General features: G+C 37.6%; 4 protein-coding genes and 1 non-coding gene across 8 annotated transcripts; 3 read left to right on the top strand and 2 right to left on the bottom strand.

Annotated features, from left to right (window-relative positions):
* Positions 1-473: 473 nt before the first annotated feature.
* Positions 474-4,589, bottom strand: proca1 (protein interacting with cyclin A1). Its single transcript, XM_052575548.1, has 4 exons — positions 3,152-4,589; positions 2,910-3,042; positions 2,280-2,414; positions 474-2,163 (listed from the first exon to the last, which is right to left on the bottom strand). The coding sequence occupies exons 1-4, from the start codon at positions 3,681-3,683 to the stop codon at positions 708-710; spliced, it is 2,256 nt and encodes a 751-aa protein (XP_052431508.1). The 5' UTR covers positions 3,684-4,589; the 3' UTR covers positions 474-707.
* Positions 4,590-6,829: 2,240 nt separating this feature from the next.
* Positions 6,830-10,503, top strand: zgc:174895 (uncharacterized protein LOC100126024 homolog). The gene is made up of 5 exons (XM_052577336.1): positions 6,830-7,829; positions 7,989-8,082; positions 8,326-8,472; positions 8,762-8,857; positions 9,178-10,503. The coding sequence occupies exons 1-5, from the start codon at positions 7,620-7,622 to the stop codon at positions 9,318-9,320; spliced, it is 690 nt and encodes a 229-aa protein (XP_052433296.1). The 5' UTR covers positions 6,830-7,619; the 3' UTR covers positions 9,321-10,503.
* On the bottom strand, positions 10,192-14,356 carry rab34a (RAB34, member RAS oncogene family a). 2 transcript variants are annotated; one of them, XM_052577334.1, is made up of 11 exons: positions 14,024-14,356; positions 13,433-13,496; positions 13,223-13,314; positions 13,042-13,110; positions 12,829-12,930; positions 12,678-12,742; positions 12,370-12,421; positions 12,213-12,294; positions 12,010-12,100; positions 11,753-11,860; positions 10,192-10,845 (listed from the first exon to the last, which is right to left on the bottom strand). In XM_052577334.1, exons 2-11 carry the CDS (start codon positions 13,484-13,486, stop codon positions 10,778-10,780), a joined length of 783 nt encoding a protein of 260 aa, XP_052433294.1. In that variant the 5' UTR covers positions 13,487-13,496; positions 14,024-14,356; the 3' UTR covers positions 10,192-10,777. The 2 variants fall into 2 exon arrangements, with proteins under 2 accessions (XP_052433294.1, XP_052433295.1); XM_052577335.1 differs by having other exon boundaries at positions 13,042-13,107; positions 14,024-14,349.
* Positions 14,357-18,496: 4,140 nt separating this feature from the next.
* Positions 18,497-22,596, top strand: LOC127972178 (gastrula zinc finger protein XlCGF8.2DB-like). Of its 3 annotated transcripts, none has more exons than XM_052575511.1 (4): positions 18,497-18,555; positions 19,444-19,518; positions 19,876-21,009; positions 21,168-22,596. In XM_052575511.1, the coding sequence occupies exons 2-4, from the start codon at positions 19,485-19,487 to the stop codon at positions 21,263-21,265; spliced, it is 1,266 nt and encodes a 421-aa protein (XP_052431471.1). In that variant the 5' UTR covers positions 18,497-18,555; positions 19,444-19,484; the 3' UTR covers positions 21,266-22,596. The 3 variants fall into 3 exon arrangements, with proteins under 3 accessions (XP_052431471.1, XP_052431470.1, XP_052431472.1); XM_052575510.1 differs by having other exon boundaries at positions 18,501-18,565; XM_052575512.1 differs by having other exon boundaries at positions 18,515-19,518; positions 19,876-22,596.
* Positions 22,597-25,689: 3,093 nt separating this feature from the next.
* On the top strand, positions 25,690-25,763 carry trnat-agu (transfer RNA threonine (anticodon AGU)). Its single transcript has one exon. It is a non-coding gene; the product is annotated as a tRNA-Thr (tRNA).
* Positions 25,764-25,986: the final 223 nt, after the last annotated feature.

Here is a 25,986-nt window from a genome sequence, read left to right as displayed (position 1 = left end):
ATAGTCAGAGGTCAGATCCCCCAAACCCCATAATGCACACACTGGTTAATATATGTCCAAACCTCTACTTTAAGTAATTCCTAATTCATATGCATTGTTGTTGCACTGTGGCTTGAATCAGAACTTCAGACTTGCGATTCTGCAAACTAAGGTCTTGCTTTCTAACAAGAGCATGTGAGGGTCAGCTGATAGGAGATTTGAATCCAGTGTTACAATACTCATTTAATGTCAGATGGAGGGTGAGGTACCTAAAGCAGATTATCCTTTGAGAAGAATGTGACCTGTTCTGCTTAAGTCCACTGGCAAAGGCCTAAAAAGGCCAAAGTCTGTGCAAGAACAAAGACTATCTTAAACGGACTCAGTGCACTGCAGATACATGGCTGGGGGGGGGGTAGCTGTTAATAATCAGGTTACCTGGAGGAACACAACTTTTTGTTTATTAAAAACAAAAACCATACTGTGAAGAAAAGAAATGTTTTCTCAAAGCATTCTAATGGAAGGACCACCAGTGCTCTTATATACTTTATTCAGCAATCATGTTGAGAAACACATGCTTTATAAAACTGATCCGATCTATCAGTCTACCATCAACAGAGTTATAAAAACAGAGTAGGTAAAAACATGCTGCTTATTAAAACAATATCGTATGGCAGCCTAGAAGATAATAAAAAAAAAGTTTGGTCGCACCATGCGGAGCTTCTTGAGTTTCATTCTTTCTTAACTTTTCCACGCTTTTCTCGATGTCCTCGCTCCCTGCTTCTCTTCTTTTTCGTGGTCCTAGGTCTGCGGGTTGCCGTGGATGCAGTGTTAGTCTGTAGGAGAGGAAACATTGGTGCTGTGTTCCTCTCCGGATCCTTCAACTGAAACTCAGTGTCCTTTTCGATCAGACTCGGGAGGGGTGTGGTGTCTGCAACATCAGGCAAAAAGGCTTCATAGCAGATTTTGATTACACGCCTTCCTTTGTTCTTCCTACCATTGGTGTCCTTCAAACTTTCCGTTGGGTTTTCAAGTCGGTCCAATCCCAGTCGCTCTAGTACATCGGTTGGCCTCACAGTTGCAGAACCTGTGAACAATAGTGGATCCTGAGAGCTGATATCACGAGGAGGTTCTTCTGTAGAGGAGGGAATGATTTTCCTCATTCTCTTTCTTCCTTCTCTCTGCCTTGAACTTGGCCTTTTGGTTCTAACAATGGGTGAATTTTGTGCTGTAGTAACCACAGGTCCGTTTTCTTCCAAGTGCATTGTACTTAGCAACATCTCGTTTCTTACGGCGCCTGCTGGATGCTCAGGTTTTGACGTTACGAAGCTGACACCTTCAGACGGACTAGTCGAGAGAGTTTCTTCCTTGGCTTCCGTGGGAGGGTTGTTTTTTCTTTGATTTTTCTTTCTGGTTCTTTGTCTCAGCTTAGCTCTGGTCTTATCGCGGACAGCTGGGGTAATGTGAGCTGCAGGCGAGGTGGAGACTAACTCTGTGTCGTTTGCTTGTCTGTGCTCTAGAATCTCTGGTTCTTTATCTTTGGTCTTTATTGAGGTGGTAATGGTAACAACATCCTGATTATCATTCACTGTCCTCTGAGGATCGTCTCTCATCATCTTATTTCCTTCGGAGTCTAGCTCACTGTTCATGAAATTGTTTTCTTTTATTCTAAACCGATTCATCTTTGCTGCTTCCTCTGCAAAGTTGTTCTTACCCATGACCTCCTCTGTCTGACCGGTCGACGGCGCTCCGGTCGTCCCTTCGTCGACCTTCAACACAGCGCTAAGTTTTTTATTCTTCTTCCTGCCTTTACCCTTTCCTCTTTTCTTCTTGTTCTCTTTTTTCTTCTTGCTGGAATTTTTCTTCCTCTTCTTCTCTGACGTCTGAGTTTCTCCTTTGCCTGCGTCTGCAGACGAGCTTTGAGACGTGGAGACTGTGGCGAGCACTTTAATGAAATCCTCTGCTGCCGTCACCACGTTTGTGAGCGAGGGCTCCTCAGGGGCAGCGGTCTTTGAGAATGATGACTGCGTGGTGCTTTCAGAGGATGTTGTGTTCTGCTTTTCTTCGTCTGATTGTTTCTTCTTTGGAGGAGCGATAGTCAATACATCAATGACATCAATGCCTCCAAAGTCATAAGGGATTGATTCTTTAATCACTGCCACAGGAACTCTGTCATACTTTTTACACCTTCATGATGGAGAGAAGAGTAAAAACTGCATTAATTGGGCTATTAATTTGGCTACTGTAGATTGTGCGCTAGAATATAAGAAAGGAATTTGTATTACATAGAATTTGATACTTACACCCCATACCAGTGACGCTCAACACACTGCTCTTCAAATGAAAACTCGAAGCAAGGAACTTCGATCACATTAAAGAAGGCTTGTCCAACCACTCGGGATGAAGTGTCATTGACAAGTCTCAGGCATTCCTTCAAGCTGTAAGATGCAGATGTAAGGATATAAATTAGCTTAAATAAATTTAGAGATGATTTCAAAATGTCAGCATTTACATTTGATTGCAGGTCTCAAATTTTTTTTGAAAACATACATACACTGTAAAAATTGTTAACCTGCTGCAAACATTTCTGCCTGATCTAAGCCTTACATTTGGTTATCCTTATGACGGTTCTATGAAAAATAATTTTCAGTAAAAATTAATTGGTGTTGATTGTTGTAACCTCAAGTGAAGCACGTTAATGTTTAGTAGGTAGCTAACAAATATAAAGATATTTTTCAGATTTTTCCGTCATTTTTCCATCATTTTAGTCATTCAGATGAATAGAATAAAATTAAAAAACACAATTAATAGAAAGTTGTGCATATAGACAACAGTAGGATTTTTTGAAGTGTTTAAAGTAGCTTTAAATGAAGTATTGCATGTCAGGCTGTTGTCATCTATCATCTGTCAAATCTGGACCAGATCAAACTTACGCGTTGTCGCAGTCGCAGTGGCTGAGGGAGTGCCATTTGAAGTTGGTGTATCCATAATTGGAGGAGAACGCATGGATGACATATGGGCAGTGATCGTGAACGCGGCAACATCTGTCAGTTTCTTCGAATTCGCCTGAGGGTGAAAAAGAAACCACATGCACAGAATGCCTAAACACCTGCTACAGTATGAAAATGAAAAAAAATAATAGTCTACTGAAGTCAGTGAATTAAAGTCAACTCACCTAAGTGATCGTAATGATCTGCGATGTTTCCTGCACCACACCAAAGTGTCCCGGGATACGTGAAGCCTCGCTTGGTTCGCGTCTTTTTATTGTTCGCAGCATCCGAGTTCGGCTCTTTTGCTTGTTTTGTTGTCCTGATCACATTCCTGTCGCCTTTCGATTTCAGCTTGCCACAGTTAGCCTTCGCCTCGGACACCCCAGTCAAACTCATCTTCAAATCCGAGCTCATTTGGTTCCTCAGCCCCAGTCTGCACACGTGCATGAAGGATTTAACTTGCATTTGGTTTTGGCTCACAGAGCAGTCGACCAGACGGCCCTCAGAGTCGTGCACAGAGCGAACCTCTTCAGCCCCATCGGTGACCTGATGGAGATGATACTCTCCCACAACCGAACTTTTGGCGCAAAGGGTGTTGTTGAGCATGTAAAAGAGCTCTTTGCTCTCTTTTTCTGCATCTAAAGCTTGGTTTAAGAACTCGCCTTTAACAAAGTTCCTGTCTAAATAAGACAGAAACACGAAAAACACGGACCACATCGCGGCGGGCGGCAGTTTCAGCACCACGGAGTCTCAGACAGCACCGCACCACTCCTGTCCGACGAGTACCGGATTATTTCACCGGCTGCCGTGGGTATTAATATATTGCCGGTCAATAATGGGAGGGGTCTGTCATTTAATTAACCCTTTCATCCTCCAATGAACTTGAATACCCTAATGTGCATCTGTTTCCTCCTCCTGGCGTCCCTGTGGCAAGCGAACAATGTGCAGTGATTTCCAATGGTCGGTTGCACCTTATGTATTTGCAAAAGGCAAATTCGTATTTCTGATTTGCGAGAGGGAAAATTTTGCAAGGCAAAAGGGTATTCTTGTTTCATTTCTTTTTAAAAGTGGCCTAAATAAATGCTTTGTCGAAACCACATTTTGTATTATTGTTATTATTAGTCTTTTTTTATTACATTTTAAGACTATAGAAACCATGGCATTAAAACATAAAACAGAATTAGGCTACAGGTAGGCAATTTAAGGCAAATTTGGGTATGTATTCTACAAAGACGTTCTAAACGAAAGCTTGGAGATAGCCTTGGCTATTCTTTGTAGATAGAAGTCAAATACTTTGTTTTCAAACATCGTTTAATTAACCACAACGAGATTGATTTCTAGGGAAACGATCGAAATAATTATCTGTTTGATATAGCTTTGCATCAGAATTAGTAATTATTTATTAGTTTGTTATGTATTTACACATCACAAATATATCACAAAAGTTTGTATTTTGATTAAAACCTATTTGAGTTAAGCTTATTGCACTAAGGGCGTTGTATCAGAACTACAGAATATATATTTAAATAAATGACTTTCGAGCCCCTGAAAGTCATTGATGGACTATACTCAGAGTAAAAACAACCATGTCTACAAATACAACAGGACTGTACACTCTTAAAATAAAGGAGCTTCACGATGCCATTGACGAACCTTTTTGTCTAAGTGGTTTTATAAAGAACCTTTAACATCTGAAGAACCTCTTCTGTTTCACAAAAGGTTCTTTGTGCCGAAAGAAAAGAAGGTTCTTCAGATTATATAGGCCTATATATATATATATATATATATATATATATATATATATATATATATATATATATATATATATATATATATATATATAACCTTTGACTGAATGGTTCTTTGTGGAACCAAAATGGCATCGCTGTAAAGAACCATTTGAAGCACCTTTATTTTTAACAGTATAGCTTGTTTTTCTTAACTAGGTTATTTTAAATGTATGTTCTTTTAATCAAGCCGGGGTTGTTGTGTGCACGCGTACCGGAATTTGTAATAATGAATGTAGGGCGTAATGGATATGTGTGTTTTGACCGCAAGTAACCCCATCTCTCCCCACACCTCGAGATTTACTTTGGTGACGCAGCAAGGAGGAGGTTCCTTTGGCGCTTTCCATAGTAACAAGAGATGGGGTGATTCTTCCGACCCAACGAGATTGGGCATTCTAATTTCACAAAAGGAATGGGTAGTGACCTAATTTGGAACAGTGGGCTTTTCTGTTTTTCAATGCAGACCAATGAAGACTCGTGCAGTTACTGAACATCAGTGTCTTTTCCTATGGTTACAAGGTCTTAACTTTGGGACTTTAACAGACGCAGGCGCCAGTAGAGTGAAAAAGAGTCATTTAAGAAGAGAACGCACGTTTGTCCTTGTCCATATGTAAATAAATTTGCAATTTTTCGTGGCTATTGCTTTCAAGCTATTCAATATGTAGCTTTCCATAGTAGCTATTTCTAAGAAAAATATCATATGATAAAAACCGTTCATCCCAGAGCCAATTTATTTTAATTAATTTCTATTTATTACTATCTAACGACATTGCTGAGAAGGGTACAAACAACGAACTAACAAAATCACCAAATAAATCAGGAATTGAGTATGTGCAAGTCCAAAAGCAAAATATTTATGGTCGGCTTTCAAAGAGCTCCTATTGAGTCCAACAGTGGGCTTTGGCACAGAAATCGGATTGGTGGGGGAGGAAACAAATGATGTAAAATCACCAGAGGCAACGTGCGACATTGTTGGAAAATCAATCCGATGTAGTATTAATTTAATAAGCTACTCATTAAAAACTTTTGCCAGGATATTAATCTCTGCGTGATTCACATACTTGACGAACTGTTACTTCATACCAGCACACTGTAATTTAGAAACAGTGCATTTTCTTTACAATGTTTGTGATCTACAATAGCACATCAGTTCTTGGAGTATAAATCTGAAGCCTGAGGTATACAAACATAAAACGTTGCATGACTGCTCATATCTGATGTACAGAGGAATCCATTAACCTAAATTTTACATGATTTTCGGATATAGGTCAAAAAAGGAACAGTATTATATTAAACAATGAAAAAAAAATTAGCTGCTCAATCAAGATGTCACAATGAGAAATCTCTGCAGAAAATAAAACGTAGGCTAAAAAGGTTCAATAATAAAATGGTCCATAACATCATAATTTCGATCTTTTGTGGAGGTTTTGTGGAGGTTTGGCACTTTGCACAAGAATCCTTTTTTTTTTTTTTTTTTTGTATGGGTTTCTTTATATATTTTCCATGTTATAGCCTAGTTACTGCCGTTCATTCAGCAGTTATAAAATATCTGCTTCCATCTTAAGCTTTCTTAACCTGATTTGTATTGATGACGCTAAAGGCCTATTGTTATAGCTATTTTACCGAAATGCATTTTTACGGTAGGCTACAGATAAAACATCACAGTGATCTTTCTAAGTCAAATTCAGTATTCCAATATAGGCCTACGTGATTTCTGTAAGAATATCTCAAAGCCTGTTTAAATTCTCTTGGTTTTCTTTATCACAGGTAAATTAAAAATGTTTGGGAAATGCAATGAAGTTACCTTATTTTGGCCTCACTTAAACAAATGTAGGTTTGTGTGCGTCTGTGTGATGTACCTGGTATTCACTAAAATTCCCTCTAGCCTACATTATGTGGACCAAATTTCCCCATGCATATGGCTAGCTAATACCAGTAAATGTTGACATCATGGGGACTTTTTTATTTATTTATTTTTTTTAAGAGAACAACTTATAAATCATATAGAAGTGTTTAGAAAATCAAAAATAGCAGAACGTTTTCTGTGATGTGTGTATTTGAAAGTTACAGTTTTGTAATTAGCTCGCTGTGATTACAAGCCACTTATCCCACACAATTGGACAGTAGGCTACTTTTCTTCACTGCTACAAATTTCATGACTGATTTCACGTCTTTGTTCTGAAATAAAAACGCCGTATTTTTTGTTAAGAAATAGGATAATTCTTAAACCTGTACACGTTTTATAGGCAATCCTCACTCTTTCTGAATTTCTCATATTTCTACTTTTCCCCTGTGCTTGATCACTGGGTAAAAAAACTGAGTGACAGCTGTCACTTGGATGATATCGCGGAGGGATATTATTTTTTCTTCATGTGGCACTCCGGTTCAGGACACGCCAAGTGCGGATAGATATATAAGGTAACGTTTCTGAGCTTTTATTAAACCATATCTTGGCCCAACATTCTTTCTTTCTTGAATCTTTACTGCCTAGTCTAAAAAGCATCTCGTAGAACACTAGACAGCTCAACCCTTCTTTGATTTGACTGGCTATCGCCAACCTGGCCAGTGGTGCAGACAATCGAACATATACGTTTTTAAAATCGAGTAAATCTTTTTAGAACCGTTTTGTCATCCCTGGAACTAGGCTCAGTCCATATAAATATAAGAGAGGCGCCTAAGTGCGTTGCTGTGCGTTATCAAACATTTACAGTTTTGTTCGCATTAGGATATCCCTTTAAACGTTTATAAGGGGAGAAAAACACCAAACGTGTGTTTAAAATCAGAGACACAGTAACCTAACGGAGTAAACACCGTCTCCAGAGCTCTGGTTTGTGGCTAATGGTTAAGCGATGACTCTGGGAGAGACATGAAAACGCCCACTAGATACTTGAACTCGACACCAAATACACGCCGTTACCGGGGGAGTTTTCACAAGTCTAACGGTCTCTCCAGAATGGATGTTTTAGCAGTTCCCCAAATGAGAGAAGAGGGCTGGTACTTGTCTCTTATGGCACCAAACACAAAGGGTCCAAAGTTTGCATGGCTTGATCCATCAAGACTCTATTGCAATCCACAGGTAAACATTCGCTCTTGTTGCACGTCAAACTTGACCCAGTACGTTTTTAAATAACTTGATGTCTGGATAATAAAGACAAGTTAGAATGTGATTGACTGCCATGGGTTTTCTAGTTTATAGTCTCTGCTCACTGTTTTCTGTCACTCTTGACTGATCCAGGCACTGTCAGATTGCGTAAAAGATCTTCTCAAACCATTCCAGAATGAGACCATTGACCTGGTAGCTGGAATAGATGCCATGGGCTTCATCCTCGGTATAAAACTTTCTCTTTTGTAGCTGGTGTGGAGCAAGACAGTCTGAAATCAAGAGTATTTTTAGCTCAGTGCACATGTTGGTGTATATATAACACCTCTGCAAACAGGCTAAATATAGAGTGGGATATCAACTTAGGACTATCTCTAAAACCTGACTTAATGAAATGTATGAACTTAAATGTAATTTTCTATTCCATGTGAAAAAAAGATTTTATTTGTACTTTCTCCTGTAATTATTTCAGGGTCAGCTGCGGCCATAACTTTAGGAAAAGGATTTTTGGCCATTCGAAAAGCAGGACACTTATGTGTTCAAACTCAAACTCAGGACTACAGCGACTACTCTGGACGAGAGAAACTGATGGAAGTGCGTGTTGATGTGTTAAAGCCAGGTACTGATGTATGTAAACTCCTATTTTGTCACTATAATGGTTGATAATGTGGGCTATACTGAAATAGAAAAGGCCAAGTTGCAAGTTAAAAGACACCTTAATCAAATAAATGTTGAGTTATTAAGTGATTTATACATTTTCAATCAGCTCATATGTCCTGTTTTACTACATAATCCCAGTGTATTGCTTAATGACTGCTGAGCCATGTGTATTCAGATGTTTCTAATTACACATCTACTTCTTAGTAACACAAAATGGGATATTATAGGTTTGTTATGATGTACTTCAGGTCTGCGGGTTCTTATAGTTGACCAGTGGATCGAGACTGGAGGAACTATGAGAGCAGCTATCAAACTGCTGGAGAATCAAGGAGCTACTGTCGTAGGTAAGCATAAGACAGCTAATAAAATAAAGCGAAGAAATGTTATGAGAGATTTTGAACTTATCCACTGCCCCTCTCCACCCGAAACCTTTCTTTGATGTCGATTCTCCCTTTAGGGAGCTATTAAAATAAATAATGTAACCGAAATATGACTGGTGAGTTTATTGACATTCTTGTTATACTTGTTGCTACAAGATACAAAACAAGGGATTTGGACAGCTTCTTTCTGTGAGAGGGTGTAATAGCTCTTACTCACTAATCACTTATCAGTAGACTTGATTAAGATGGTAAAATGAGTTCTATTATTTCTTTATTCTTTGTAGGCATTGCCGCTGTGGCCATTGAAAACAGTGAGGGAGGAAAGTGGCTAAAGGAAAACTATAAATATTCCCACTGCATTCCAAATGAGCTGCAATCTCAGATTGACAGTCAGTACTTGGAGTCTTTTAAGAACTTTAGTGGCTAAATATTAAGAAATCATGGAGAAAAAAATAATAAGTCAGTCGGCCCTTGAATCAGCTGCAGTTTGTGACATGTATTATTATATGTGAAGAGGTATGAATCTTGTGAGGACTGATCTCTATAAGCTTGAATGAATTTGATTCAGTACATTCGTCATGTTTTAAAAAATTATTTGTCATATTGGTCATAAACATGTCTGTTTTTGTTGTTGTTACACTAAAATACCAATAGAGGTCACTATCATATTACTAACTTGAAAATGCTCAAATGTGACCCTAGACCACAAAACCATTCTTAAGTGTCAATTTTTCGAAATTGAGATTTATACATCATCTGAAATAAAGCTGAATAAGTAAGCTTTTCGTTGATGTAGGGGTTGTTAGGATAGGACAGTGTTTGACCGAGATACAACTATTTGAAAATCTGGAATCTGAGGGTGCAAAAAAAAAAATTAAATATTGAGAAAATCGCCTTTGAAAGTTGTCCATATGAAGTCCTTAGCAATGCATATCACTAATCAAAATGAAGTTTTGAATGAACATGTTCATGGTAGGAAATTTACAAAATATCTTCATGGAAAATGAGCTTTACTAAATATTCAGAATTTTGGTATAAAAGAAAAATCAATAATTTGACCCACACTATGTATTTTTGGCTATTGCTACAAATATACCCCAGCGACTTAAGACTGGTTTGGTGTTCCAGGGTCATAAAATAAACAATTATGAATTTCATATAAATGAAAGATTTAATCAAAATAGTAACAGTATTAAAATCAGTAATTAATCAAAACAACAGTATTGCTATGATATATCAAATCAATACCCATTTTATTTATTGTGAGGTGTTTTAAAAGAATTAAATATATGGCTCAGTTCAGGAAAAACAATTTTATTTGGAATAAAAATGGCAATCACATAAAAAAAAGTATATAAGCCCTAAAACTTTTAAAATCTTTACAGCAAGAATTTGAACCTAATTAAAAAATGGATATAACTTCAAGGAAAACTACCCTTTTAATAAACAGGACTTTTGATATAGAAAAATATATTTATCGCTGTTTATTGCTTTTTGTGCAACTCATGCATGATCCTCCTGTGTACCTTTTAAAATCCCTTCTGAATGTAAACTAAGCAAAATGTGAAATAAAATGTATGTTTAATCAACAGTGTAATAATCACTGATAATGACTGAGCATAAATTGTGCATAGAAGTCTTGGGAAAACAGAGTAAGGCTTTACCACAAAAATGCAAACCTCAAGTTTTCCAACGAAGGAATGTTTTCTTTCATCCAGCAGATATTCAGTTACACGTTATGAATAACAAACCACGCTGCTCTCTGTACAGTCAGTTTCTTATCTAGTAGATTCTCCCTATGTATATATGTATATTTGTGTGTATGTTTTGCTTTGGTACCATTATATGTTGGTGCAAATGATGGCATTTTTACATGGCCAGTCTTTACTGACAACAGTTGGGCTGTTTCTTCTTGGAAGTTGCATACAGGCTATTTGGGTTGCTGTTGATTTCTGTGTGGCAGAAAAAAAAAATCATTCAAATTCAAAGATAACATTATCATATACATACTGTTCACCAGTGCATCTTATTCTACAGAAAATCACTGCTTCATGATCTTTTATATGTAATACCTTCTGAATGACTTTTCTCTATTAATGAATTCAGGTCACTCAGACAGGTGAAATAATATATTTAGCTTCTTTTCATGATGCAATACAATTCCAGTGGATTAAATAATTTTGTTGAAGGAATAGTTCACTTAAAAAAATGAAATCTGGCTGAAAATATAATCACCCCCAGGCCATCCGAGACGTAGATGAGTTAGTTTTTTTCATTGGAACAGATTTGGAGAAATTTAGCATTACATTAGTTACTCACTGATATGGATCCTTTGAAAGTGAATGGGTGCCGTCAGAATGAGAGTACAAACACCTAAGAAAAACCTCACAATAATCCATATATAATCCTCCATATATATATATATATATATATATATATATATATATATATATATATATATATATATATATATATATATATATATATATATATATATAAAGTTAAGAAATGTGCACAGAACAAGCACTATTTACATGAAAAACTGTCTGATGAACATTTTCACAAGAGGAAGCACTGTTGTAGATTATGGATTGACATTTTCAAGTTAAAATGCCTTGATGGATTTGTTTCTTACAGACACAGCTTTTCCTTTACAAGACATTTAATTGATTGACTGGAGTCATGCAGTTTACATGTGGATTACTGTGATGTTTTTATCAGCTGTTTGCACACTCATTCTGACGGCACCCATTCACTGCAGAGGATCCATTGGTGAGCAAGTGATGTAATGCTACATTTCTCCAAAACTGTCCGTAAATGTCTTTTCTTCCATTTTTGGGTGATCGTTAATGTACTTACGAACAACTTCCCCAATACGTCTGGATCCACTTTTCTCCAGTTCTGCCAGGACATTGGCCTCAAATGTTAAAGATGCCACTCTGAAGAAAAACTCTGTCACATTCTCCCCTACAGTGACAAAAACAGTCCTTAAACAACATAAACAGAAGCAACTTCTATCTAGGGTTTACAAAATACTTTAAGTGACTTTGTAATACACTACACAAAACTGCTACAAACCCCATTTAACATATCAGTCTCGCTAGTCAGCAACTCACCAGACAAGGCGGACACAGCCCAGTACTCTGCTTTCATCTGATCGGCCAGTTTAATGGCATCCTGCTCAATTAGTGTATACTGTGCAGGAGACTGGAGGAAAGACACAGTGGTAGGAAGTATACGGAAGGAGATTGTACTGGATTATGCTTGGCCATGATTTTAAGTATAATGTCAATTGAAAATAATTACAATGGTCACTCACACTCAGATCTTTCTTTGTGCCTACTAAGAAGAGTAATACACTGGTAGGATCATTCTCTTTCATCGCGTCCTCCAGCCATTGCCTTTAGAAGACGATACATTTCAATGTGTGAAGCACGCCGTGTATTTCACGCAATTACTGCGATGATGTCATTTACCTTGTATGCTCCAGTGAAGCCACATCAGTCAAATCGAACACAATGATCACGGCTGTAAAACAGGAATGGGAAAAGAATATGAATTCCTCATATTAAAATAAATAAATAAATTACTTTTAAAAAATAATATTTTTTTAATAATAATGAAAAGACATTAAATTTAATGATCTAATTACACGATAATTATACTTTTATTACTATTACCAGAGGTTCTACATTATTGTATATTGACTATCGTTAGACACAACTAGTATTTAGTATTATATTTATTTGCATTATTTAATATTATTTTCAGGTGAGTCGTATACCTTGAGCTCCTCTGTAGTATGTCGAGGCAATGCATTTAAATCTCTCCTGTCCTGCAGTGTCCCACCTGAACAGTTAAAACAAAAACCTATTTGAAATAACTATAGAAATGACTGGTTTATGGATAGCTGGACTGTCACAGAATTCACTTACAGCTGTAAACTGAAAGGGACCCCAAGAACTTCAAACCTCTCCATTTCAAAGTCCACACCAATGGTGGCCTTGTAATTTTTGTCAAAGACATCTTTACAAAATCTAAAACATAGAAAAGTTCAACAGAATAACGTGCTGTATTAACCCAAACAATCACTAAAAAGCAAGCTGAATTCTTTGATACAGCTATTAAACGTTAACAGATTTGCTCACCTATTAATCAAACAGGTTTTCCCCACCGCCAGATCACCCACTACAATGACCTTGGAGATCTTAAACCTACTGGACGAAAACAAGAAAAGGCACTGGATAAATCAATGCTGGACAATCCATCCAAGCAGTTCTGAAACTCTCCCGAAACCACCGATTCCTCAGAAGCGAACATCTCGCTCACCCCACAGTTCCTGTCCTCTGCTGCTGACAGGCCGTCTTCACCTTGCTGTGGAATTCATCGTCTGTGTTCAAAGCAGCACCTTTGTTGAAGCACTACAACAGGAGTGAATATTAACACTCGGCTGAGGAAATGGATTTCAGATGGTTTGGTCTGGATGGGTTTCAGAACAAACAATAGCTACATTGAGTGCATTGTGTGTAAAGCATGTACCTTAGGAAACTGGCTGATAATGCGGTCTTTCCGTACAGGGGGCAGTACGCTCATGATGATGCTTCTACAGGAAAAACACAAAGTTATGAATCACAGCTTGGCATTTTGTAACATGGCACACCAGGAAGGAATATGAGTAATGTCTGGTCAGGATGAGGCTCTAGCTAGACTTGGAGGAATAAAATAATGGCCTATCTTTGTGTTAATGCAACGGTCTTGAACATGTAGGAACGGGTTAGTTTAAATAGTTGCCCACTTGGTCATTAGAGCAGCATGGGTGATGACTCACTAATCTTTATCTGTTAATCCCAAAGTAAATCAGAGAACAAAGAAAAACCCCTAATTTGTGGCTAAACCTTTTTGCGGTACGTCTTTTTATCTACTTTTGGTGCAATGTGTACGTCTTATACACGTGCAAGATTACATTAACAATAGGTATTAAGTATAGTAGTTTTATTACTAGTACATAAACACTAGTACAAGCACATTTTGAGTACAAACGACAGTCCATCCTTTCTGGTCGATCTCAGTCCGTGCTTCGTAACACTGTAACTCTACAGCTGTTGCTACAAACAAACGCGTGCTTCTTACCTCAAGATGTTGTTTCTGTAAATGGAAAGCGCTAGTTTCCTAAGACAAAGACGTTTGAAACGCCTTTAAGGAAAGGAGAATATAAAGGAAAAGCAAAAAAAAAAAGAGGAGGGGGTATGAGGCGCTTTTAGCATTCATCCATCGAGTAGAGTGTCCAAGTTTCTGAAGGAAGGAAACGGCAGGATACTCCGAGACGGAAGCGCTGTGAACTGCATACAGATGGATCCGTCTCCGTTCCAATCCCACGTCTCTCCCGACCAAAACCAGGAAAGAGGGATAGTAAACGCCCCCTACAGCCCCCAGCGTGATGAGCGTTTACAGAAGATATAATACGTTTAAAGCAGTTCTGGAGATTAAAGGGGGGCTGGGGGAATCCGGGACCCCCCATAAGAAGTAAAAATAGACTTGGGGACTTTAACCTTTAGTTAAAGTAATGACAAATGGTATTAAATTCATGCAATGCATATGGTACATTTCGTGAATTAAATTATTTACAATAATTTAGTCTAATGACTGCTATGTGCAGCCTCCCTGCAAGAACGCCGGCAGCCGATACATAAAAATGTATAACAACAACAATAATAATACAATTGTGGGAATTTTGCATCATCTTCATTAGGAGAAGAAAAAAAAAAACACCAACGCACGCCGCTGAGAACAGTAGTATTGTAGTTTTTAACATAGACAGTAAAATAAATGGACACAGTGACAATTGAAGCCCATTTTAGCTATTTTTAGCACTTCCGTTTCTGATGCGCAGACTCAAACGAAGCTTGATGACGTCAGCAACCTGTCTGACAGATATAAATGTTCTAGTAGCTGTGGGTGCAAACTGCCATCGTTAATCTTGCAGAGACGGCGAGCTTGAGCGGGGAGTTCTTTGGCGTGAGTGAGCAGGAGTAAGTATTCTGATTAATTATTTTGTAGTATTTTAGAATGTAACGCCAGTACGCCATATTAAGTTAATTGCCTGCGAGCTTCTCCTCCTGCCTGTACGGTAATGCGACAGAGAGTTGCGTGGTTATGATGCAATTGTTAGCCTATTTTTGACAAAAACTGTTTCTACGTGGCCATAATGTAACATAGAAGGCAATGGAGACCTTTATACATTGTCGTGTATCTTTAGAAATAAATAATGGACAAACGGAGTCTTTAAACGCCTCAGATGTAAAGTTATTCGCTGTCAAAGTGACGCCAAAATGAATGGGAGTCAATGGGAATGCTAATGCAAGTGAAGTTCTGCTACAAGATGGCAGCACGCAGCCGACTTCAACTTCCGGTCGCCTTCCTTGCCGCCTGGTTTTTACCGAGCAAACAGCAGAAATGGCACCGCTTCGCTAAAGATAGGCTCAGATAGCCTATTTCTGACGCACACCAGGTTTTGGAGTGGCCATGTCAAAGTCTGGATTTAACTCAGATGCTGTGGCATGACCTTAAACATTCATGCTCAAAAACCCTCCGATGTGGCTGAATTAAAACTATTCTGCCAAGAAGAGTGGGCCAAAATTCCTCTAGAGCAATGTGAAAGACTCAAAGGAATGTATATATATAATATCAGAATCAGAATTAGTTTTAAGGAATGTTTACACACACAATTAATTTGTTTTAGTGACAGAAGCTCCACAGTGCATCAGAATGATAGTGACAAGACAGGACATAGAATAATAAAAAGAATACACACACACACACGTTTGTTTTTGTGAAAAGTGGGGACATCCCATAGGCGTAATGGTTTTTATACAGTAGAAACTGTATATTCTATGGCCCTACTCCAACCCTACCACTAACCCTAACCCTCACAGAAAACTTTGTGCATTTTTACTTTCTCAAAAAAACTCATTCTGTATGATTTATAAGTGTTTTGAAAAAATGGGGACATGGGTTATGTCCTCATAAGTCACCCTCTCCTTTTAATACCTGTGTCATGCCCATGTCATTATACAGAGTTGTGTCCTGATATGTCACAAAAACAAGAGCACACACACAAACATACATGCACACACACACACACACATGCATGCAGGACCTGAAACTAAAACTTTTTAGCCACATCTGCCAATGGCTGGTGATAATGGTGACCGGCCACAAACATTTTTCATGGACATGAAACTGTTTTTGCAGCTGCTGCTAAACATATTTAATAATAAAAAATGAAATAATAAATAATAAAAAAAAAAAATTCATGTAATAATAAACAGATACTTTTTTATTTTTTATTTTAACGATACCGATACTGCTTTTAATTTTACATGTGTATGTGATTTTTCAAAAGAATTTTAATTGAAATATATAAATAATTATTAATATTACACTTAAAGGCAAATTACATACATTTATATCAACAGTTTGTCAGAATATTAATACATTTTGCTAACTATATCAAAGGCTGCATCTGAAGGACTCGGGCCGGTCAAAGAGAGCACTGTTTAGCTGTGACAGCTGCTGCTGAACATTGAGCTGTACTATGCCTTTTTTTTACATGATCACCATGTTCAAGAAAATAATCTATATAAAATCTCACCTTTAAAAGATATCAGTCTGCATTTGAATGACTACATGTATCTGTATTTTGTAGTTTTTCATATGTATCATTACATTATTCAATTAAGCTCCAAGCCAATTCCTGCATTTAATGTTGTAATCCAACAAAGGACACGGCAAACCAGTTTAACTTACCTGGCCTCAGTACTGGCTAAGCCTGAGATATGACAGCATCTCCCTCAATTATAACATTAAACACAAAAAAATGAGCAATACTGGCTCCAACTATCCTGGCAGGATGTTCCTCTTGTCAGCTCTTCTCTAGCACTGTTGCTATGCACCAGAGCGCTAATCAGGAATCTCTGGTGTTGCAATTAGGAAATCCTGCGAAGGCAGAGCATCTTTCACACACTTCAGAGGGCCCTTCAAGGCCTGGCCTTCGAAATCCGTGGCTTCCGAAGTATGCACACTCAACTTTGGGACACAGCTTGTGGCTCATCATGGGAGTGGGCTGTTATTCCCATATGAAACGAAACCCCCTTTCAACATAGGTATAATAAATAACATTAACTATCCAATGAGACAAATGCTGTGGCAAACCCTGCCTAGCCTTACTGTACTAGAAAAAAAGCTTTCCTCAAAGACTGAGTACAATTACAGAGTATGCAATGCCCTCACTGAACACAGGTTAAGTAACTGCTCCTATTCTGCATGTGAGGAAATGGTTAGCACTGAACCGCCTCCAGTATCTGAATTGTAACTGGGGCTTAAATACTTTTGGAAAAAATGCAGGGTTAGGCTAAGATGAAACGGGAGTTACTACTGCTAACAATCTCCACAAACAGAGAGAGCACAGTGTTCTCCTACCTCCTTAAGGCAGAGAGCCAAGTCCATCCAAATCCATGTAGAGACACATTTCAATCTGTTTTTACAATAGGCCCATACTGGGACTTAGTGAGAGAGTTTTATACCAGAGGCAAGTCCGAACTCGTTGCCCGCAGAGTACTGTCTCGACACAGGTCAACTCCCTGTGGACAGCTGTGGCCTAAGGAAGTGACCCTCAGGAACACTTTTCCAAAGGTCTGGGACTTTCAAGGGCAGGACTTGGGCACTGAGCATGCTGAATGGTTGACTTCACGCAACATTGTGATTTCAACAACCATTTATTAAGATCATTTTCAAAATATTATTGCTATTGTGTCATCAAATGTAGTTTAAAAAAAAGGATTTCAGGCAAGAATGTAGTTGTTTGAAGCTCAAATCTGCAGTTTATTTATAGAGACAGCGCCTATTTAAAAATGTGTTTTGCCAATTTCTGAGCCGATCAGCTCCACGTGATCAGAGGAAGCTCAGTGCTCATGTTTACCGATGAGAGCAGTCTCGACTCGGCTAGTCTTTCTGACATTCGCCGCTGGCTCTGAGGTGTGTTTAGAGGTTAAACAAAAAAATATTATTCATTTTGGGTAAATCTAACAGGTAATCTACATATATGTGCTAATACACATTTCTACATTTCTGTAGCTATTAAAGGGGTCATATGATGCTTTTTAAAAGATCATTATTTTGTGTATTTGGTGTAACAGAATATGTTGACATGCTTTAATGTCCAAAAAACACATTATTTTTCAAATACTGTACAGTATTGTACAGTCTGCTCTGATTGGCCATATGACTCGGAAATGTAACGCCTCTTTCCATAATCGCGAGCTTCAACTTTTTAAAATAAATGTAAAAACCGTTAATAATGTCTTTTGTTTTACCATCAGTTCAGAAACTGATCTTATTGTAGGCTTCTTGTACAATGACAAAGATATTCATGCTCATGCTCCCTCTGTATAAGTTACAACTTTAATCTAATCGTTTTAAAACATATCTAAATTAATTAAAATATTATTCAGTAACCCTTGTTCTTCTTAACCGTGTTTCTTAGAAATGTTTTGACGTTCTAAATATAATATGGCGCTTTTTGATGATCTGCTGGTGATCCAGCCTCGCAGCGATGACGTCATCGGCAGCGCGCGCTCCCTCAGCGTCGAGTCTTCAGAGCAGGGGTGAGCAGATGTCAGTATATTTAATTGTAAAATACACTTTACACTGTCTGTTTATGCAACACATACGAGGGCGTTTCTAGAGTACAGCAGTGTTTGTGTGTTTTCCGACTTAAACACCTGAGGAAAACGTTAAATTAAGACTTGTTTATAGATAGCTGGACTGTCGTGATTTCGTGCTGTTATTGAACGTCTCTTGATCTGTGAAGCGAATGAATGCGAAACGATATCAAGTTTTATCAGCTGCAATTTTTCGTAACGTTATTCCTCTTTTGAGATTTATCATAAGCAGATAAAAAAATGGTTATAACCTTTACATTGTTAAAATTGAAACCATCTCCTGCTAAATACTTAATATAATTAGTCTGTATAATGAGTCACGTGTGATTATTTTAAATCTATACAGAAATATGAAGACAGCTATACACTGTAACTTAGTTGTTATAAAATCAAACTATATTTAGATGTGCTTTATTGTAGTTATTTGACTCTAATTGTTAGTCGAGAGATGGGTGTCATTAATGTTTATGCTTGAATTTTTCATTCTTACTGTTATTTATATTTTGGAAGAATTTACATCGTATTCGGTTCCATATTTCTAGACAGATATCTGCTTAAATTTTAATACTGGGCCCAAAAAATAATAATAATGGTATTCATGTTAACAATAGAAAGCAGAAATGCATAGATTGTGTGAATTAACAGATATGGGAGTGCGGTGCTGACGCGGTTAATTTTAATTTAGCAATTTAATCATCTACAAAGAGCTAACATTTTATATTTGTGTGGCTCATAGGACATCTGCTTCACTCGCATAATTGTCTAAATCTATAAATTATTATTATTATTATTATTATTTTATTACGAAGCAAATCTGCTTCTGCCACACAGAAATTCATGTTCAGTGAAGCTCCTCCTGCAAACCCTGCAGAATGAAACACAATGAAGATCCTAAAGAACAAGCAGGTTGGTGTTTATTCTTCATTAATGAGGCTGAAGGTCGTAAAGCTTCAAGCAGATTAAGATTTGTTGTAATATAATACTTTTTTCAATAACATTATGTAAAAATTTTCAATAACATAATTGTGTAGTTGATCACACATATTTAATAGTTCTCCCTACAGAAATGTTGGATTTGTGCCAATAATGTTTTAATAATAATAATAACATTAATAATAATTGAAAGATCAATTTACCTCATTCACGGAGAATATTAGGGACATAATTTACAAAAAAATTATCAAAATGACCAAAAATTGTTACAGAAATGGTCTACTTTACATAAGGGTAACTGAAAATCAACCATTTTTTCTTTTATTTCAGAGTTGATTGAAGAAAACGAGGTGAATGAAGTATTTAGTGTAGTTGAGGAGAAAAATCATACAGAAAATGGAGAAAAATATTTAAGTTGCTCTCAAACCAAACAGAAAGATTTTAAGGAAACCAGAGCCAAGAAATCTTTCACCTGCGCTCAGTGTGAAAAGAGTTTCTCAAGCAAATCTAAATTTGATGTTCACATGAGAGTTCATACTGGAGAGAAACCGTTCACATGTGATCAATGTGGGAATAGTTTCACTCAACCATCAAGCCTTAAGATGCACATGAACATCCACACTGGAGAGAAACTGTACAAGTGTTCACACTGTGACAAGAGATTCAGTCGCTCAGGAGACCTGAAAACACACGAGAGGATCCACACTGGAGAGAAACCATACACGTGTGATCAGTGCGGAAAGAGTTTCAAACTAAAAGGACACCTTACAGAGCATATGAGGATCCACACTGGAGAGAAACCATTCACTTGTGATCAATGTGGGAAGAGTTTCAAACTAAAAGGACATCTTACAGGGCATATGAGGATCCACTCTGGAGAGAAACTGTATACATGTGATCAGTGCGGGAAGAGTTTCACACGAAAAGGACACCTTACAGGGCATATGAGAGTTCATACTGAAGAGAAACCGTACAATTGTGATCAGTGCGGGAAGAGTTTCACACAATCATCACACCTTAAGGAACATACGAACATTCACACTAGAGAGAAACTGTACACATGTGATCAGTGCGGCAAAATGTTTTTGAGAGCTTCAGACCTGAAGAAACATCTGAGAGTTCATACAAAGGAGAAGCCATATTCATGTCATTTGTGTGGAAAGAGTTTTTCATGTTTAGAAAATGCAAAAAAACATCAGAAAATACATACTGGTGCGAGAGACCATGTGTGCTTTGAGTGTGGGAGGACTTTTACTTCAGCTGAACATTTAAAACAGCACCAGAGGATTCACACTGTAGAAAAACCATACAAGTGTTCATACTGTGACAAGAGATTCAGTCAGTCAGGAACCGTGAAAAAACATGAGAGGATCCACACTGGAGAGAAACCGTATAACTGCACTGGATGTGGGAAGTGTTTCAATAATTCATCTGCTCTACACAGTCATACAAAAAACAATCACAGTAAGTAGATCATCTTCAGATCAAGCACTTTCAGATCTGATGCTGCATCCTCACCACATGAGACACAATCATGCATCAAGCAATAAAATATATAGATAAATGTCATTAAAAACAACATGAAGAGACGTTATCTAAAGTTTCTCCATCTTCAAAACCAGCAGATTCAGCAGTGAGATTCAGATCGACTCAAAGATGGAGTTCCTCCCCAAAGGACAATGTCAAAAAGGTTTATTCTTGCATATCATTCAAGATATAAATGATATCATTGTGTTTTCTAATGAGTTCCATATTATGTTCAACTGTCTTCTAATGCATGTATCACTGAGATTCTGATCAACTCAAAAGCCCTATTCGGACAGTAAATGTTTCTCCTGACACCTTGAGATTGAAATAACATAGTAATAGATTATGGACTCATGAAGCAGTGGAAGTTCATTCATCATTTCTGTGATCTGAAGCTCAAGTATGATATGTTGATGATTATGTTGGGTTTATGCTGTATGTTCAAATATGTTTGAACTGAACTAACTGAAATGATCACAGCAGTCCTACGCCCCTTTCACACTGCACGTTGGACCCGGCAAATTGGTGGAATATTGCCGGGTCACCTTCTGTGTGAAAGCAAACACGTCCCGGGATTGATTCCGGCATTGAACCTGAGTCGGGCACCTAGTAACATTGCCGGGTTCAATCCCGGGACGAGCGCTGTGTGAACAAAAGCCAAACAAAAAAATGTGCAAACTGTAATGAAGCAGAGATCAGTTGGTTCCTCACTTTCTGCGCTGAAGCTGAGATCGTTTACTAGCTTGAGTGAAAGTATAACGTGCCTAATGTTTTCGACTCGTACATTACACGTCACGCACTGATGTCACATGTCGTTACAGGATCTTTACGGGTTGTGTGTGAAAGCATATCCCGGGTAATCACTGGCAGTGTGAAAGTGCAAAATCTAGCGACCCGGGAACAATTGCCGGAACACTTTACCCATGTATTTGCCGGAATCGCAGTGTGAAAGGGGCTCTACTGACTTCAGTTAGTCAGTTCAGTTCATTATGCTGAGGAACCACACACATCTTTACATTGTTCATCGTTTCAAACCTTTCATTTCATTCCCAGTTTCAAAGAGTCTGTTTTTCCCCCTCTTGATTGTGTCTTTCATCTGTCCACACATCTTTCCTGTAGTGATTGTGATTATTTTAGAGCTTGCAGTGTTTGCTGCTGCTCCTACTCTGTTTATTCTTCAGTTCATTTGTGAATTTGAGAAGACCTGGTGAGTTTTTCAGCCTCTCACAATGCAAATTCTGGCCTGAGGAGAATTCCTTGCCACTGCTGCATTTGTCCTGCTTAGTTAGGGAAACTTCTGGCAGTATTGTTGACTTGATTTCACAGACACTATTTAAACTGAACAGAGCTGGACGATTACATCACCGAATTCAACAATGAACTGTCTTTATCTGGAAAACTGTTCTGTATTGTCCTCTTGCATTATCAACACATTGTTCCTGTTTAACACTGTTAAGTTGTTTTTTTTCACAATTTGTATTGTATAAAACATTATATAAATAAAGGCGACTTGGTTTGACAGTCTGATGATTCATGTTGATCTGCAATCATGAGAGCTCAGTAAATGCCTTTCAGTTGAATTATTTTGCAGGGAGGAAGATAGCACAGAACTGAGAGCAAATAGTGATGAATACAATATTAAAATACTCTCAACAAATAACAGCCCAGATTAAAGCAAGACTTATCTTCATGTCTTTGATATTACCATGTGTTGTTTTGTGTGAGCACATGGCTTGTTATTGTTTTGCTGACCATGTGCTTGTGTTTTTGTTTTGTGTGAGCACATGGCTTTTGTCTTGTTTGCTACTTTGGGCATTACTTAACCACCAACCAACAACACCCCAGCAATTAGAATCGTATGCACCACAAGGAACTTCTTCAATTCATACCAGTTAAACTGATTGTTGATACAGAATCAAGTGTGTTCATCCTGCCTGAGACACTGTTCATTAAACATTTAGCAAATTGTGAACTCATGGACCCTCAAGTGAAGCTAGTCACTTATTCACATAAACACTTACCAACATTAGGCTGTTTCACTGTTTTCTGTGTCACTTGATGGAGTTGCAACCTACCAATTTCTATGTGGTCTAAATGGGATTGCCAGTGTTGGGCAAGGACTTGATTAAAGCTTTAAAATGTCACATCATGGGAGATTAAACCAGCAGCACAAACTACGCAGATTACCACTGAGTGTATGGGAGGAGGTTTCCAAGGAAATTAATCGCTTACTGAGGGATGGAATAATTGAAAAGTCAAGTCAAGTCTGCTTTATTGTCAATTCTTCCACATGTACAGTACATACATACAGATAATCGAGTTTGCATTACTCTCAGACCCTCGGTGCATACAGGTAACACTAGAGCCTAAAAATCTAGATCAAATATAAGATACAACTATACAATAAGGGCATGTAAAAACATCATATAATAAAAATAAAGTTAAATAATTTCATCGTATGTTAGTGTGGGGGGGGGGGTGGAAAGACTTATGGATGTGGGATATGAAAAAAAGTGCTCAAAAAAGAAGGCTGTGCAGTAAAGTGCGTTGTTTCTTCTCAGACAGTTTAGTTTGCATAATAGTCAGAGGTGTAAAGAGTGCCTGAAAACCATACTTGAGTAAAAGTACAGTGAATGTCACAGTGAAAATTACTACACTACACGTTACAAGTCATCAATTCCAAAAAAACTTGAGTAAAATTATTAGAGTATCTGATTTTAACAGTACTTAAGTATTTTACTTGTACTAAATATAGGCTCAAAGATGCACAAGTCAAAGAGGCATGCCAGTCAAAAACTTTAACGTTGTGGAGAAGCTGAGGAAACAGGCAGAGGCAAGGATCTGTGTGCAGACATTTCATGGGAAAGCTAGAACAAACAACAAGCCAAAAACAACAGGGATCAAAGAACAGAATGACGGGCAAAAAGACAACCATTACATTGAAATCAGTCATGTCCTCATCTCATTTATAAAACACCTTTGATTCACAACTACTGGCTAAGAAACTCACATTCATAAAAAGTAGCCTTGTTGACAAGTTTGGGTAAGGGCAACATGCACAAGATATAGTACTTTCAGTGCCCAGTAGTTGGCAGTATCACATTTTTTGTATCAAAAAATAAACTGCTACAGAAAAGCTAGGTGGCATGCAAAAAGTAATGTGTAACTGCAACTCTCTTAACAAATGTAGTGTAGTAAACAATACAGATACTCTTTCAAAAATGTAGCGAAGTAGAGAGTAAAAGATGCTAATATCTTATACTCAAGATACTCAAGTACAGTAATTAGTTACATTTATTCAAGTACTTTACACATGTTAATAGTGAGCTTTTACACAACACTCTAGATCAGGCATGTATCACAGTCACATAAGAAATTAGAATAAATTGTCAGGAGTTTTCCTCATCGCATGAACAAGTCTGACAAGGAGGTTTATAATCAGGTAAATGAAGTGCTTCATTTTGACATTTCTGTTGGCCAGTCTGGAAGTCAGCATCACCCTAGTTTGAAAGTCTACATAAGAGTTGTTTATATTACCTTATTGTAGGACTATTTCAATTATTTTTTTATTATACTTTTATTCAATAAATTATAAAAATTCATGTTCTTATGGTATATGCTAATCTATATTTTAAACCTCTAATGGGCCCATAACAATGTTTTTTTTTTTTTTTTTTTTTTTTTTTTTAAGTGCCAATGCTGATGTGTTGTTGCACATTTGATATGTCAAATCTCTGTAAATCTTTTGCATTGTCTTTTTGTGAATCTCTGTTGCATCTTCTCCACAAGTTTATGTAGATATTGTCCTTAATTGTAAAACTTACTGGATCTGCACACCTTTCGTGAATGAACCAAGCAGTGAGAAGCTGTCCTCCACCCAGTTTCCTCCAGTGCAGAATGAGCCAGAGACAGAGGTTCCTCCACTTCCAGGAGTGGAAGTCATCATGTTTCACCACTTTGTGCAGAAGTATGATCTGAACCAATCCATGAACTATGTCTATGTCAATGTGGAAGAGAAAGCACATTGAATGTATGGTACCACTGCAAAACTGACTCCATTCCATCCATTCATCCTCCTCCCTGGGTTTATGTACCTTTTTGTAATAAGTGTTTGTTTGCTTGTAGCCTGCTAGTAATGGTCAATGTTAATGTTTAAAAAGTAGTACTGGCAGAAGACATTTGTTGTGTGTTCTTGCTCACTCATTGTATTCGTTGTTAGCAGTAGAGATTCTTTGTCAGTGTGAAGTGTAAAGAAGAGTAGAATAGTTGAGGAGAAGACAAGAACAGTCTGTTTCGAAAACACTAAGATGGAGCAACAATAGATTTAATTTTTAGAATATAGAAATCATTTATAGAATATATTTCTATATTATTTTATGAATGTTATATAATTTATGTTACATATTTAATTATAGCCTATATTATACATTTATACAATAGATTTAATGCAGAATAGAGGCAGTATGCAGCCCATTTGATTAAAAAGAAGGTAAAAGGGGAAAGAGCAATCGAGGGATGCGATTTTATTGTCATTCTCTTTCGCAATGTCCATGTTCAAACTCTCACAAGTGTGTTCTCAAGCTCTTTATGTTTCTCCCGCTGTCGATGGTGCAGCTTGGCGCCGTGGCTTAGATGGTTAAAGCGCCTGTCTAGTAAACAGGAGATCCTGGGTTCGAATCCCAGCGGTGCCTTAAGTAACGTGTGCTTTTCTAAGAATGAACAACTACCGAGAAGCGATAGCCGAGTGTTACAATCCGTTTCGAAAGACATAAAGTTCTTCTTGGGCTGCAGTGTTCCGTCTCACTGTGGTCTGCTTTCTAGGCTCGTTTTTTGACAGGAGACACAGAAGTGACAGTACCTCCGCATTTTAACCGGGCTTTATTTGTGTAGAAACTATTGAGCCGGTTTTTTATT

Source organism: Carassius gibelio, chromosome B15 (genome assembly GCF_023724105.1).
Source record: "Carassius gibelio isolate Cgi1373 ecotype wild population from Czech Republic chromosome B15, carGib1.2-hapl.c, whole genome shotgun sequence".
NCBI classification, from domain to species: domain Eukaryota; kingdom Metazoa; phylum Chordata; class Actinopteri; order Cypriniformes; family Cyprinidae; genus Carassius; species Carassius gibelio.
Note: the sequence above shows the minus strand (reverse complement) of the source record. Positions and strands in the feature narration are given on the sequence as shown.

Excerpts from the sequence above, each read along its gene's own strand:
- rab34a (XM_052577334.1), bottom strand. The coding sequence starts at position 13,486 with ATGAGCGTACTGCCCCCTGTACGGAAAGACCGCATTATCAGCCAGTTT. Across the intron at positions 13,111-13,222 it reads CAGAGGACAGGAACTGTGGG|TAGGTTTAAGATCTCCAAGG; the intron begins GTGAGCGAGATG and ends GTTTTCGTCCAG. Across the intron at positions 12,931-13,041 it reads AAAACCTGTTTGATTAATAG|ATTTTGTAAAGATGTCTTTG; the intron begins GTGAGCAAATCT and ends TCTATGTTTTAG.
- proca1 (XM_052575548.1), bottom strand. The coding sequence starts at position 3,683 with ATGTGGTCCGTGTTTTTCGTGTTTCTGTCTTATTTAGACAGGAACTTT. Across the intron at positions 2,415-2,909 it reads CACTGCGACTGCGACAACGC|CTTGAAGGAATGCCTGAGAC; the intron begins GTAAGTTTGATC and ends TGCATCTTACAG. Across the intron at positions 2,164-2,279 it reads GAGCGTCACTGGTATGGGGT|GTGTAAAAAGTATGACAGAG; the intron begins GTAAGTATCAAA and ends TCCATCATGAAG.
- zgc:174895 (XM_052577336.1), top strand. The coding sequence starts at position 7,620 with ATGAAAACGCCCACTAGATACTTGAACTCGACACCAAATACACGCCGT. Across the intron at positions 8,083-8,325 it reads TGCCATGGGCTTCATCCTCG|GGTCAGCTGCGGCCATAACT; the intron begins GTATAAAACTTT and ends TAATTATTTCAG. Across the intron at positions 8,858-9,177 it reads TCAAGGAGCTACTGTCGTAG|GCATTGCCGCTGTGGCCATT; the intron begins GTAAGCATAAGA and ends TATTCTTTGTAG.
- LOC127972178 (XM_052575511.1), top strand. The coding sequence starts at position 19,485 with ATGAAACACAATGAAGATCCTAAAGAACAAGCAG. Across the intron at positions 19,519-19,875 it reads AGATCCTAAAGAACAAGCAG|AGTTGATTGAAGAAAACGAG; the intron begins GTTGGTGTTTAT and ends CTTTTATTTCAG. Across the intron at positions 21,010-21,167 it reads TCATACAAAAAACAATCACA|CAGATTCAGCAGTGAGATTC; the intron begins GTAAGTAGATCA and ends CTTCAAAACCAG.